Source organism: Erinaceus europaeus, chromosome 14 (genome assembly GCF_950295315.1).
Source record: "Erinaceus europaeus chromosome 14, mEriEur2.1, whole genome shotgun sequence".
In the NCBI taxonomy this organism is placed as follows: domain Eukaryota; kingdom Metazoa; phylum Chordata; class Mammalia; order Eulipotyphla; family Erinaceidae; genus Erinaceus; species Erinaceus europaeus.
In genome coordinates, this window is record NC_080175.1 from 17,260,803 (window position 1) to 17,275,443 (window position 14,641).

General features: G+C 52.9%; 1 protein-coding gene across 1 annotated transcript; it reads right to left on the reverse strand.

Annotated features, from left to right (window-relative positions):
* Positions 1 to 7,586: 7,586 nt before the first annotated feature.
* On the reverse strand, positions 7,587 to 11,497 carry ADRA2A (adrenoceptor alpha 2A). Its single transcript, XM_060171331.1, has 2 exons — positions 10,880 to 11,497; positions 7,587 to 10,705 (listed from the first exon to the last, which is right to left on the reverse strand). The coding sequence occupies exon 2, from the start codon at positions 10,402 to 10,404 to the stop codon at positions 8,986 to 8,988; it is 1,419 nt and encodes a 472-aa protein (XP_060027314.1). The 5' UTR covers positions 10,405 to 10,705; positions 10,880 to 11,497; the 3' UTR covers positions 7,587 to 8,985.
* Between the last annotated feature and the right edge of the window lie 3,144 nt (positions 11,498 to 14,641).

The following is a 14,641-nucleotide window of genomic DNA, read 5'->3' on the forward strand; positions in this document are numbered from 1 at the left end:
CATTTTTTTTTTTTGAGAGAGCCAGATCATAACTGTGATATGAGCAGTGCCATGGATCAAACTAAGCAACTCCTGTTTGATTCTCCCAGCCTCTTGTGTTTTCCTCCTGACTTATAGCTGAAACTTGACCAAACCTCTCGGTGAAGTGAGCAAAGCAAAGTTACAGAAGATATAAGTCCCTGGCCTCAAGGAACTGGAGGAAGAAGAGTGGAGAGGAGGCCTTCTGGAGCCATGATGGGCTATACCCCTCACTGTTTGGAGGTGTTGCTACCTTCAGGAACAGAGAGGGGATTCTGTCTATCTATCGAAGTCACACCCAAAGTTTAAGATCTGAAAGAACTGATGCCAAACCACTGATCCTTTCTACATCTTAATTAAAAATGTGTTGTGGTGTAGCTTGGCTTTAAAACTCAGGAATGATTGTGCTAGGCAGCTGGGGAGGAATACTGTGGCATTCCACATTAGGGTGGCAGCCTGAGCAGAGAGGTGGGGGCAGAAATAGGGGTACAGCAAAGCCAACCTGAGGTGGACAAGGCAGCAAAGAGTAACTAACCTGGCTGTCAGGAGATCTGTTTTTGAGATGCTTCTCTAGAAACCACCATGGCATTATGGGCCTTCTGTGGTTGCTGGAGCTAGCTGATCTAGGCCCTGTCCCAAATCTATGGAAGAATACAAGTTCTTTCTTTCATCAGGACGGAAAGACAGGTTATAGATCTCCCTAAAACACTGGCACTGAGGGCCTGACACTGGTCCCTCCCAAGTGGGTCAGCCCAGCCTGGCTCAACCCAGAGTCACTTCCTGAGATAAACCAAGCCTCCAGCTCTCAAACTGGAGAGGGAAAGGCTAACACCCCTGACTCTGCCCTCTGCCAGTCAGGGGCCCAGGCAACTAACCAGTGTATTAGAAACCATCATCTCTAAATGGCAGGTGGGGACACTGAGGCTTGCTCATCTGCCCAAGGTTAAAGTCAAAGTCAGGTGGTGGGGATACAGCTCACTTGGTAGTGTTCTGGGTACCTTTCCCAGAACAGGCATCTGGGTTTGAGCCCTGGAACTACATGGGAGCACCATAGCACCAGGGAAAGAATGGCAGAGTGGCGGTGCGATGCCCATCTCTTTATCTGTCTCCATCTATATAAAGATGTAATAAATAAATAGATGAATTTGTGTGTATTGCTGGGGCTTATGATTTAACCACTTCAGGTGCTTTTATCAGGTGAGATACAAAGAAGAAGAGACAGCAGAGCACTAGAGCTTTGCTAGGTGTCACAGTGCTTCCCTGTGGTGCGCTAGGAGCCCAGACCTGCACCTCAGGCATGGCAAGGAAGGTGCCTTATGAGGGAAACTATCTCACTGGCCTCTAATTTCTTTCTTTATTGGGGATTAATGGTTTACAGTCGACAGTAAAATACAGTAGTTTGCACATGTGTAACATTTTTCAATTTTCCACATAACACTCTAACCCCCCCCCACCTAGGTCCTCTATCTGATTTTTTTTAATATTTTATTTTAATGAAATGTTGAGAGAAAGAGCAGAGCACTGATCAGCTCTGGCTTGTAGTGCTGCTGGGAATTGAACCTGGGATCTCAGAGCCTCTGGCGGGAGACTCTTTTTGCATTACCAGTATGCTATCTCTCCAGCCCAATTTTTGAAATAATATAAGTCGTGATAGAAATAAGTGTGGACTCGGGACTTTGTAACTTCAAAGTCCTAGCTTTAAATTAGCTATGTCAAAATTATCAGCCATTCCCCCCCAAGACCTGGACACCATCTTGGGGAGCTCTTGTGACAGACATGCAACTTGCTAAGTGGGTGAGGACTGGGTTTTGAGTAAACAAACAAGTCTGGAAACTAAGAGAACAAGGTCCTATCAGGAGCAGTGATTTTGCAGGAGAAAATCCCCATGGCAGGCTGAACACACAGTATGTCTATCCCAGTGTCCCCAGACTCCTTGCAAATAGGACTTTCTCCTCAAGGGACCTGGAAAGAGGAGCAGGGAAGGTTTCAGATTCAGAACTCAGCACATTTGGTTCCAGATAGAATCACCAAACTCTGCCCAAAGTGTGCAAATTCTTACTCTACCCTGCTTGCACACAGCCACAGGGAAGTAACCAGCTCACAGCACGCAGGCTGGCGTTCCCACCCCAACCTTGGTGTTGGCCCGCTACCCAATTAAGGCAGCTAAAGTCAAGGAACAGAAAGGGCATCTGACCATGTCTGCATACCACTAGGCCACTGAGTTAGGTCTCCAGAGGATGTCTACATGTGGCCCTGAGCAGGAGCCTCTGAGCCCAGGAATCACTCTTTCCCAGAGGAAACTCACAGAAGGCAGTGGCAGGCTGTAGTCTCTTGCGAGCAAGGACAGGCCTGGGTCTGCACAGAGATGGGGCTCCCCGAGTGTCACCACAACTCTCTGGTCAGGTTGCCATCATCTCAAACCTGAGTTGCAGCTCCCAACCAGTACTTGCCTTTGGTCTCCACCCAGCAAACCAAGAATGATTGCTGCAAATGGAACACCTGACCAGTTTCCTCCCTGCTTTCCTGAAAGCTCTGCAATGGCTCTGCCTTCTCTCCAGACCCTCACCAATCTCCCACCTCTCCCTCCATCCTCACACAGTCCTGCTCAAGTGGATTCCTTTCACTGCCTGTGCAGCCAAGGCCTTCCCCTTGATCCCAGGCCCTCTGCAGGTGGGAATCCTCCAGCAGCTCATACTCAGCCCTCAGATATCCAGACACCCTCCATAGAAGTCTTAGAAAGTCAACAACATTTATACACCTTTCTTATATTTGGGAGCTACTCTCTTCCCTGATTCAGCTTTCTGGTCCTTTTTCCAGCCATGACATCATCTCCCCAGACAATAACTTGGGTCAGGCTCAGAAAAAAAAAAAAAAAACACTAATATAGTCATGGGCCCTTTGGAATATACCTAAAATAGACCTACTAACTATCTACAAAACGGAGACCCCCAGCTCTTCATCTGAACTATTCCAGCCTTTAGGTTCATGATTAGTCAGCAACTGGTTTGGCTTTATATGTTAACTCTTCTTTCAGCCACCAGGTTCCAGATGCTACCATGATGCCAAACAGACTTCCCTGGGCAGACAACCCTGCCAATGTGTCCTGGAGCCCACTTCCCCAGAGCCCCACCCCACCAGGGAAAGAGAGAAACAGATTGGGAATATGGATCAACCTGTCAATGCCCATGTTCAGTGGGGAAGCAACTAAAGAAGCCAGACCTTCCACCTTCTGTACCCATAATGACCCTGGGTCCATGCTCCCAGAGGGATAAACAATAGGAAAGCTATCAAGGGATGGGATGTGATACGGAGTTCTGGTGGTGGGAATTACGTAGAGTTGTGCCCCTCTTATCCAATGGTTTTTGTCAGTGTTTCTTTTTTATAAATAAAAATTATTTTTTTAAAAAGTCTTAGAAAGTAAGGAAGATGAGCAGGAATGAAGAAACAACAGATAGGAAGAAAGACGGGACTGTAGGAATCTAACATTCATTTAAACTCTCAGTGCCTTTTCTGGGGCCTGAGCCTAAAATCGAAGCCTTCCAGTTTGTATCTGTCGAGAAGGAAGGTGCAGAATGCTGAGTAAAGAGCAGTAGGACCCCTGTGTGCCCAGGGGCCTGGGAGGGATCATTGATAGGGGCCATCCCACTATTCCTCACCCAGACCCCAGTCTCACTGGTCCTCAGTTTGGCAGTGCCATGTCTGTTTCTTCACCTCCTAAACTGGGCCTGAGCCACAGACATGAGGATGGCCTAGAGAACTCTGGCCAATATCCAGTCATGTGGTTCCCTGGGTTTGTCTCAATCACCAACTAGCAGAGAGGATGATCTATATATCCATCTTTATATGTGTGTTCAGCCTGTCATACTCATCTCACACACACACACACACACACACACACACACACACACACACACACACACCCTGACATGCAGAATCAAGGAAGTACAGGGGACTATGATTCTCGACAGCTGAGACAAACAGATGACCTGGGGCAAATGGAAGAAACTGGGCAGCTGGTCTCCCTCCAGTTTGTCCCTAGAAGTGGCATCACTCAACCCTTCTCTGGCTGAGTCCTTCACTGGGTATCCTAGACATGTCCCTCCAGTTAGAACCTCTGCCTCATCCACAATGGTCTGAGCCCCAGAAGGCTGACTGTGGGAGCTGTTCTCTGAGCTCTGGTTCAGCACGGACTCCAGTAAGTCATCATGTGGGAGTACGAACTGTGACAGTGTGGATTCCAAATTCAGTTTGGCAATGTCCCACCCAATTATTACTCAGTGGTTTGGGTAACAGCTCCCCTCCCAGCCAAGGGTGCTGACAGCTTCCAGAATGTGTACAGGTCCCTTGTAGGTTTTCCTGGACCACAGCTGCTACTTGTAAGTAAACAGGATTAGATGTAGGCAGAAAGACCAAGGATTACTGTTCCACCTCCTAATCTTTAAATGTAGATCCCCCTTCAGGTCATTTTTCCTGTTCAAACCTCCTCCCACTTCTGCCTTTGCAGAGCCCTCAGCAAAGAACACTGAAGCCAGCCTCTGTGCTTTTGGAAGCCAGCATCCCAGTCTACACTTCAGCTCTCTCTCCTCCCCTCCCAACCAGGCCCCATCCATCTCTGAGGCTGTGTGTATAGGGTGGGGAGTTGGGGGGTGGCAACCTTGGAGATGACAGCCCTCCAAAAGGCTGCTTATTTGATACCACTGCCACTCCTTTTTCTGAGGAACCCTGGGGAATGAGGGCAAGCAAACACTCCCCCAGCAGACAGAGAAGAGTCAACAGCCAGCAGTGTTTGTATCTACCCCAGTGTCTGGGACACACAGCCCTTTCTGAGGGCCTGCCTGCCAGGCAGGCCTACTATTGTCTGGCACTGTTTGCCTTTGGGGAGGTAGGTGCCCTAGAGTGCAAAGGCAGAGAGGCTAGGGTGTGAGAGGGTACAACCCACATCACCAGACCAAACACAAAGGCTAAAGAAGCCCAGGAGAGGGTCACTGGAGCTGAGTGCATGCCTGCCCTCCCTGTTAGGGTCACCTGTGATAACCAATGGCAGGGATGCCTGCCTGCCTCTAACCCAGCCCCCTGGGAACCATGGGCTTCCTTCCCAGGTCTTCAAAGCCCAGAAGCCTTCTCAGGTTCCCTCCTCCTCCCTGGATACACACCTACCTCTCCTGATAAAGAGGTTCAGGAAGAAAAGGAGATGGCTCCAACAAGTGCAGAACATCTGGGAGAAAGGGTGCAGGGGTGTCCAGAACTGTCTACAGCTGGGACAAGGCGGCTGACTTTACAAATTCCAGGTTCTGGGCAGGGATAGGTAGCATAAAGGTTAAGCAAGCACTGTCGTGCCTGACGCTCTAAAGTCCCAGGTTCAACCCCCCATGCCACCATAAGCCAGAGCTGATCAGTGCTCTGCTAAAAAAAGGGGGGGGGGGGGCTGGGTGGTGGTGCACCTGGTTGAGCACACATATTACAAAGTGCAAGAACCTGAGTTCAAGCCCCCTGGTCCCCACTTGCAGAAGGAAAGCTTTGTGGGTGGTGAGGCAGGGCTGCAGGTATCTCTCTGTCGCTCCCTCTCCATCACCCCCTTCCCTCCCAATTTCTGGCTTTCTCTATCCAATAAACAAAGATTTTGTTTAAAAATTTTTAAACTGCATAAAAAGGGGGGCCAGGACTGTAGTGTGACAGTCAGGTGACGTACCTGACTGAGTGCATGTTACAGTGCTCAAGGACCCAGGTTCGAGCCCCTGGTCCCCACCTGCAGGGGGAAAGCTTCACAAGTGGTAAAGCAGGGCTATAGGTGTCTCTCTCTTCCTCTCTATCTCCCCTCCCCTCTGGGTTTCTCTCTGTCTCTATCTAATAAATAGAAATAATTTTTTAGAAATGTTAACAAAGTTCAGATTCTCCAAATCACGACCCACTGCCTGTGTGTACCTCTCAACCCCAGCTTCTGTGTGAGTAGTGCCCTCACCAGCACTGTGTGATTTCTTATCTACACAGATATTGCCCATGCTCTGTTCCTGCTTCCTGACAGACCAAGGCCTGTCCACCCTGTGGGATCATGAACAAGTCTCTTCCTTTCAGGCACACTCCCATCGGTCAACAGAAAGGTTAGATTCCTGGGCCTCTAAGCACCCGTCCAGCTTCTAAGTGGCCTTCTAAGTGGTCATAATGTAAAGTGAGGATGCAAGTCCTCCTGGTCAGCAAAGCATGACATTCCAGAAATGCATCAGGAGGGATTAATGCTTTTAGCCAGAGACAAGTCAGGCAATCAATTTATAGGGCTCCATCTGGGTGTTTCTGCCCTACTTTCTGTGTACCACCCACTATACAGCTCATATTGTAAATCAACATATTACAGATCTGGTATATGTTTTGGAGAATAACACAAGCACCATGCTGTGGAACCTTGTGCATGTGTTTTTTATAGAGAGAAACCACAATACCCTCATGTGTTACTCTCATGTGGTGCGGGGACTCGAATCCAGGTCACAAACACGACGAAGTATGAACGAGGTATGAGCTCGCTCTCCAGCCCAGAGACACTTCGAACATGTACCCACATTATGTGTATCTGCACATCTGGCAGAGACCCCACACTTTGAGTCTATATACACCTTGTGTGGAAACCTTCCTGCTGGGAACACTGCCCAGAGCTCACCATGCAACTCCAGCTAGGCTCTGGGGTCAAGAATGCAGACCTTGAGACTCTAGAACTGGAGACAAAGTATCCTCAGCACCTACTGTTGCCCTTGAGCAAATCATTTGCTCTCACAGATGTCTTTACCTATAAGATGGAAATGGAGACAGTCCATACCTCACAGTCCAGGAGATTAAAGGAAATAACGGACACTGGTAGGCTCAGCAGAGTGTCTAGCATATAAGAAATACTCAGTAGTTTGGAGTATGGCACCAAAGTAAGAAAGCAGAAGTATACTAGAGTTTGCAGCGAGTACCTCCCTAATACTTCCTCTCCACTCTTCCAAGCTTTGGGTCCATGATTGCTCAACAATTTGTTTGGCTTTGTATGTTAACTCTCTTTTCAGTCACCAGGTTCCAGGTGTCATCAGGATGCCAGCCAGACTTCCCTGGATTGAAGACACCACCAATGTGTCCTGGAGCTCAGCTTCCCCAGAGACCCATCCTACTAGGGAAAGAGAGAGGCAGACTGGGAGTGTGGACCGACCAGTCAACGCCCATGTTCAGCTAGGAAGCAATTACAGAAGCCAGACCTTCTACCTTCTGCAACCCTCAATGACCCTGGGTCCATGCTCCCAGAGGGATAGAGAATGGGAAAGCTATCGGGGGAGGGGGTGGGATATGGAGATTGGGCGGTGGGAATTGTGTGGAGTTGTACCCCTCCTACCCTATGGTTTTGTTAATTAATCCTTTCTTAAATAAAAAAAAATAAATAAATAAAATAATTAAAAAAAAAAAAAAAAGAAATACTCAGTAAATGGCAGCTATATCACACTTTTGAAGATGAGTATCTTGACACTGTTCCCGGTGTCACTTAAAATGGTACAAAGTCACATGTTCCGAGAGTCTTTTAGTTTTTGGAAATTGAGATACCAATCGGAACCGTTTAATACATATTTATTTCACATTTGATCTGTAAACTTTTTATTTAAAAAATCCACTGTCATTTAGCAACATGTGCTGACATTAGTTTTTCTTTAGTGAAATAAGAATGCAGGCCTTAAGAGAGTCTGTCTACAACGTGTAGAAACTCGGATGTAAACACAGGGTCTCCACCTTTCTCTCCCCGACTTTGGAGTTCACTGGTGGAATGAGCTCAACCAGAAAATCAGGGAAGAAAAGGGACAAACTTTGATACCTAAGAGCTCTCAGGGCAGAAACTGTACAGTTTGGCAGGTCCATTTGTCTTTTTGAACTGTTTACCTTGGGCAAATTGTATCAGGTTTGCTTCTTCCACATAATTTCCACTCCTCTGTGGCTAAACACAGCAGCAAAAGATTTCCCTGCAGTCAGCACTTTCAGAGAGAGGGGTACACATACATACACATAGAAACATAAACATATCCTTCAAGCAGTGGCCCTGTGGAGAGCAGGTGGGGGCGTGGGGGGGACACTGGAAAGAGACGATTTTAAAGAGAGTGACTGGGCAAAGGCGCATCACAAGATAATGGCTTCATACACAGGGCTGATGCAAGGCAGAAAGGTTCACTTAACTTCTGTCTTGGTTCATCACTGTAATATTTACATAGGAAAAGGCAATCAATTATGCTGTTAGGCACAGGGAAAGGACTGGACAGGAATCGTCTTGCCCTCAGGCAATCCCCAAACAAGTCCAGACCAAAGGGATAGTCACCAGTTGCCTGTGGTGAAAGAAAAAAAAAAAAAGGTAGAAGGAGGTATTAACACTAGAAAATGGCTTGCATTGCAGATGGGGCTGGGGCTGGGCCTGAAGCAGAGACAAGGTTTGTGCCTCAAGGGAGTTTTCAACAGCCAGAGTTCCAACATCAAAAGCCAAGCTGATAACGCCCCCCCCCCCCCAAGCTGGGCTGTACTATCAAAAATAATGTATATTTACAGGGGAGGGAAGGTACTGAGGAAAGTAGGACACGCGAAATAGATTTGGGATGGAGCAATTAGTGAATATTGGATAACCTCAGCCCCCGTGAACCCTGGTTGGGCCAGAGCTTCAGGGTCCCGTGCTTGCTCTGCAAGGGGGGTAGGGGGGGCCGGGAGAAGGAAAATGCCTTTAGGCAACAATACTGATTAGGAAAACCCAGGAAGTGCTGAGCCTAGAGAGGCCCTTAACAATGGGGGGTGGGGAGAGAAGCTCCAGGAGCTCCCAGAAGGTACTCCATCCCCCATCCCTGGGGAGAGGGGAGAGGAGAGGAGACGCCAGCGAGCCTAGAGCAGCCCTAGGACCCGCGCCACCCGCAGCCCCCGCCAGTCTGTTCCGCAGGGAGGGGCGCGGGTGTCTGGGGGTGGGGGGAGCGGACCCCGCGCTCACACGATCCGCTTCCTGTCCCCGCGGCAAAGGATCTTCTTGAAGGCGCGGCGGAAGTCGTGGTTGAAGATGGTGTAGATGACCGGGTTCAGCGAGCTGTTGCAGTAGCCGAACCAGAAGAAGAACTTGAAGAGCGTGGGCGGCACGGGGCAACCGACGGCCGTGAGCGTGTAGGTGAAGAAGAAGGGGAACCAGCACACCACGAACACGCCAATGACCACGGCCAGCACGAAGGTGAAGCGCTTCTCGCGGTTCTGCCGCCCCCGCCAGCGCGACGCCTTGGCGCCCGCGCCGCGCTCCTCCCCAGGCCCGGCGGTGTGCGCGCCCGGCCCAGGAGCCCCCAGTCCGCGGCGCGGCAGGCTGTCCCCGGGCTTGGCCGGCCCGGCGCGCGCCTTGGCCTTGGTCTTGGCCTTGGCGCGGGGCGCGCGTTCCGCCCGGCGGAGTCCCGGGGGCCGCTCGGCGTGCTCCGAGGACGAGCTCTCCTCCAGGTCCAGCGCGTCGGCGGCGTCGCGCGGCCACGCAGGCGCCGGCTCTCCGGGGGCCCCGTTGAGCTGCGTGGGCAGCGGCTCGGCCTCTGCGCCCCCGGAGCCCGCGCCGCGCTCGGGGCCCAGCCCGTTGGGCCTGCGCTCTGCGCCCCCAGGCGGAGCTGCGGGCGCGTCGGGGCCCCGGCGGCTGGCCGGCACGCGGGTGCGGCGCTTGGCGATCTGGTAGATGCGCACGTAGACCAGGATCATGATGAGGCAGGGCGCGAAGAAGGAGCAGATGCACGACGAGATGACGTACCACTTCTGGTCGTTGATCTGGCAGCGCGGCTGGGCCGGCTGCTGGCCGCCGCCGCCGCCGCCCTTCTTCTTCTCGATGGAGATGAGCGGCGGGAAGGAGATGACTGCAGAGATGACCCACACCGTGAAGATGATGGCCTTGATGCGGCGCGGCGTGCGCTTCAGGTTGTACTCGATGGCCTGCGTGATGGACCAGTATCGGTCCAGGCTGATGGCGCACAGGTGTACGATGGACGACGTGCAGAAGAGCACGTCGAGCGCCAGGTAGATCTCGCACCACTCCTTGCCGAAGTACCAGTAGCCCATGACCTCGTTGGCCAGCGAGAAAGGGATGACGAGCGTGGCCACCAGGATGTCCGCTGAGGCCAGGGACACCAGGAAGAGGTTCTGGGGCGCTTTGAGCGCGCGGCTGGTGAACACGGCGATGATGACCAGCACGTTGCCAAACACGGTGAGCAGCATGAGCAGGCCGGCCAAACACACCAGCGTCAGGGTCACCTGCAGGGTGTAGGGGGTGGCCTGGGCGCCGCCCTCCGGCGCCTCGGTCCCATTCAGGCTCCCGTTGCCCGAGTCCGGCTGCAGGGAGCCCATGGGCGCGAAGCTGCCCTCGGCCAGCGGCTGCTCCTGGCGGAACATGAACGCGGGTGCTCGCTAGCTCGCCTGAGCCTTCTGCCCGCCGCCTTCCGGGCCGGCGCCCGTGGGTCCTCCTCTTCCTCCCGCGCCCCGCTCGCCCCGCCGCGCCTCACATGGGGAGGGGGCCGCGGGGCTGCCGGGCCGGGGCTGGGGACCCGCTAGCGGCCCATGGGTCCGGCTCCCACGAACTGCGCCCGGCCGGCCCGCGCTCCACGCGGGCGCTGGGGGTGAACGCCTCTGCCTTCCAGCTCCCAAAGGATCAAGTTTAATTTCTAAGCGGCGGGAGAGAGCAGGTCGAGCCGATCTGGGTAGAGAGATTTATTCTTCAAAAAGCAGAACAAAACAAAACAAACGAAAAAGGGGGGAGGGGGGATCGGTAGCCGGATGACTTGTTAGGAAGATAACAGAATTAAGAATCACTGTCTATTCAGTATATAAGTCTTGGCTCTGGAGCCTGAGTGAAAGCGAGAGGTCTTACCGTGCACGGGGCCCGCCCCCACCCAGGGAGGCAGTCGAGGGGTGCTGCTGCGGGTTGGGGGGTCCTGAGTCTGTCTCCTCACATCCCAGAGGCGACTCCCGGCGCTCTGGCTTTCACCGGGCGCAGCGATGCCGGCGAGACCCGGGCGGGGACCGAGGTGCGGGCTGCTTGGCGCCTCGGGGCGCCACGGGACTTGCAAAGTTGTGCGCCCTGCTGGGGCCGGGGCGCGGCGCGCGGAGCTGGGGGGCGGCGGCTTCGGGGTGACAGGTGTGGGAGCGCATGAAGACGCCCGCTTCCTTCGGCGGAGGGGCGACAGGCGCTCCGGGAGCTGCGGTAGAGGCAGGGGATCTCCTGGGCGTCGGCCGAGGGGGCGCGGCGGGCCGGGTCCGAGAGCGGCTGCGTGAGTTGGAGCGGGAGCGCACGGCCCGGGCGGGGGACGGTGCCCGGCGACTGGGCGCGGCGCGCCGACTGCTGGGCGTCTGCACAGAAGCCAGAGCCGCTGCTCCGTGCCGCTCGCCGTGTACTGGTTTTATAGCCCCGGGATCGAGCCGGCGTTGCTGAGCAGCCGGCGTCAGCCCCCACGTGGGAAGCCGACCCTCCCCCGCCCCTCGCGCCTCCCCTCCGCGGGGCAGAAGCCGGCGCTCGGCCGGGACCCTGGGGAGCGCTGCCCCCTTGGATAGGAGGGAACCTGGAGCGAGGGGTTAAGAGCGTGTCCAGGAGGGTGGGCAGCGGCCCCTACTGGGAATTAACTGAGAACCGCCGGGGTCGCCCAGCAAAAAGCAGAGGGCCTGGAGCAATGCTCCTCCCCCTCCCCGGAGTGGGGAGGGGGATCCGACTCCTGGGAGGAAAGGTTGTGGGCCCCTCCGATCCAAACCAGGAGAATCACCACCCAGGACGCGGCGCATCCGGAGCAACCCCACCCGGGACCGGGCCGTCTGGGGCCTCTAGGGGGCTCCCGGCGTTGCTGCCTCTGATGAGGGGTCCTGGTGAAGGCACAGGTTCGAATAGAAAATTCTGGATCAGGGTGGGAAGCACCCACGTGGAACCCAGCCTGGCGAGAGTCCAGAGCTCTGCCTGGGGCCGAGGCGACCGTGAGTGCTTCCCACCGCGGCGCTGTCTTCGGGACACTTGCTGTCCGCCATGTGGACCGCGGTGGGGAGGGGTCCTGGAGGCGCGGGGCTCGCGCGCAGACAGGACGAGGGCGCACTGACACCTGCTGGCCACTGGCGGTCACGACTGGGGAGCTACCCGCGGGCGCGGGCGCTGCCTCCTGCCCCTGCAAGCCTCCGCCTTCTGGGACCTCGGGACAAGTTTGGACCCAAGCTCAGGAGAGAACCCAGCTTTTTAATTGTTCCTCTTTTTATTTTTTTTTTTATGTTGTAGAAATCTTCCTAAAGCATGCACTTTGGTTTGTCTACCGTGGGAGTCGGGATTCGTCTGAAAGTCTTATTAGGAAGGGCAAGACAGACACAAGAACCCAGGACTGGCATTTCTCCCTGGTCCTGCACTGGTCACTCTGCCCGAAGATCTGAGCCATCTGGCCCGTTTCATCTCTCTAGGACCCAGCTTCGACCTGCCGTGAACCACTGTGTCTTAATCAAGTCAAGACATCTAGACGCCACACACAGCCGCTCCACCCCATCCCAGATGCGCTGCACACTATCTTTCAGTGATCAGAGCGTGCTGACCAAGAGAACAGAGGAGATTTTGCATGGCCTCTCTGCTGGGAATAGTCTGAAGTAAGGGCGAACAGTTAGTTTTGCTCTGTGTACCAGATTTCCTGCAACAGATGTCAGCACTGGCTAGTGCACTGGCTTGGGTTCGGCTAGCCACTTTTTTTTTTTTCTGAGAAAACGCAGGTAGTTGAAGGGTAAAGCCCAGGAGGATAGGAACTGGGCCAGTTTAAGGGTAAAGCAGATAGTTTAAGAGTAAAGCCCAGGGGAGAGATTAAACCTGCAGGAACAGTTGTCTTACTTAAACACCCTGGAAACCCCGGGGTCCCTTGACGCCACCTGAGCAGGAAGTTACCAGGATTCAGCAGATCTTCCCCTCCCTGCCCAGCGGGTTTCAGGCTCCGGGATGGCTGAGGAGTCAGGGCTGACTATGAAGGACATTAAGGTCAACCTTCAGACCCAGCTGGTGTCTATAGCCCGGACCCTTGATACATGCCAGTGGTCTCTGGTGCAGTGGCTGCTCTCCATATGCCTGTACTTTTCAGAGTCCTCCCCAGAAGCCTTGTTTAACTTCATGTCATAACTTTTGCTCCTGCAAGATGACCTCCCCTTTCAGTCTTTTTTTTTTTTTAAGTTTTTTTTTTTCTTCCAGAGTTATTGCTGTGGCTTGGTGCCTGCACTATGAATCCACTGCTCCTGGAGGCTATTTTTTTTCCCCTTTTGTTGCCTTTGTTTTTGTAATTGTTGTTATTGCTGTCATTGTTATTGGATAGGACAGAGAAATTGAGAGGACAGGAAGACCGAGAGGGGGAGAGAAAGATAAATGCCTTCAGACCTGCTTCACAATTGGTGAAGCGACCCCCTGCAGGTGGGGAGCTGAGCTGGGAGCTGGAACCCGGATCCTCGTGTGCTTATCCCGCTGTGCTACTGCCCAGCCCCCGCCCCTTTCAGTCTTAAGGCTAGCATTGTCACCAGGCTCAGTATGCCTAAAGTGTGAAGCAGAGAGACCCCCCCAAAAAAAAAATCAAAGCCCACGGCAATCTGAGGCATATAGGGCTGCTTGCAGAATGCAGGGAGCCGGGCTGCCCATCTCCACACCAGTTGCTGGCACAGGGCTCTTATTTCAGAAGCAGGAAGGAGAATGAAACCAAAGGCCATAGTCATTCCCATTCTTGGGGAGCCTCTGTCACTAACTTGTGGCATAAATTTTGTCACATATTCTAAATTCTCCCCCGATTGCCAGTCATTTACTTTAGCCTTGGGTTTAGAGTCTTTTCTTCTAAAATAAAAACAGACCTGTCAAGCAACTGGGGACCCTGAGGACCCATAATTATTATTAATAACAAAAGTTATTAATATACTGCCTTTTGTGAATATTTGGTGATCCTGCTTCATGTCTAGGATGTCTGCAGAGCCTCTTTTTGTTTTGTTTTGTTTCTAGGGTTATTGCTGGGTCAGTGCCTGCACCATGAATCCACTGCTCCTGGAGGCCATTTTTCCCCTTTTTGTTGCCTTTGTTGTTGAAGCCTTGTTGTGATTATTACTGTTGTTGTTGATGTCATTTGTTGTTGGATAGGACAGAGAAATGGAGGGAGGAGGAGAAGACAGGGAGAAAGAAAGACACCTACAGACCTGCTTCACCACCTGTGAAGCAACTCCCCTGCAGGTGGGGAGCTGGGGGCTCAAATCGGGATCCTTCCTCCAGTCCTTGTGCTTTGCGCCAAGTGCGCTTAACTGGACGCTACCTCCTGACCCCCTACAGAGCCTTTTGGATGCAGTTCTTCCTCTTGTCATCGGCACCTTAGGACTCTACCTCCTTAGTTTGACGCACAAAGAGTCAGCATGTTTGGGCTTTAAAATGCAAAATGAATGATTGGTTTACTTTTGTATTTATTTTTGCATAGCTGTAGTGCTAAGAAAGGTGGCTGAGACTGTCATGTAAGCACTGTCTGAGAGGGTAGACACACTGCCCAGTGCTCTGCCAGGAAAATCGCACATGGTTGAGTGCAGTCAGATCCAGCACACTCATTTAAAGCTCCTATGAGAAGGCTCATGAACATACCACAGACTAATTGCCCAGAGCAATTGA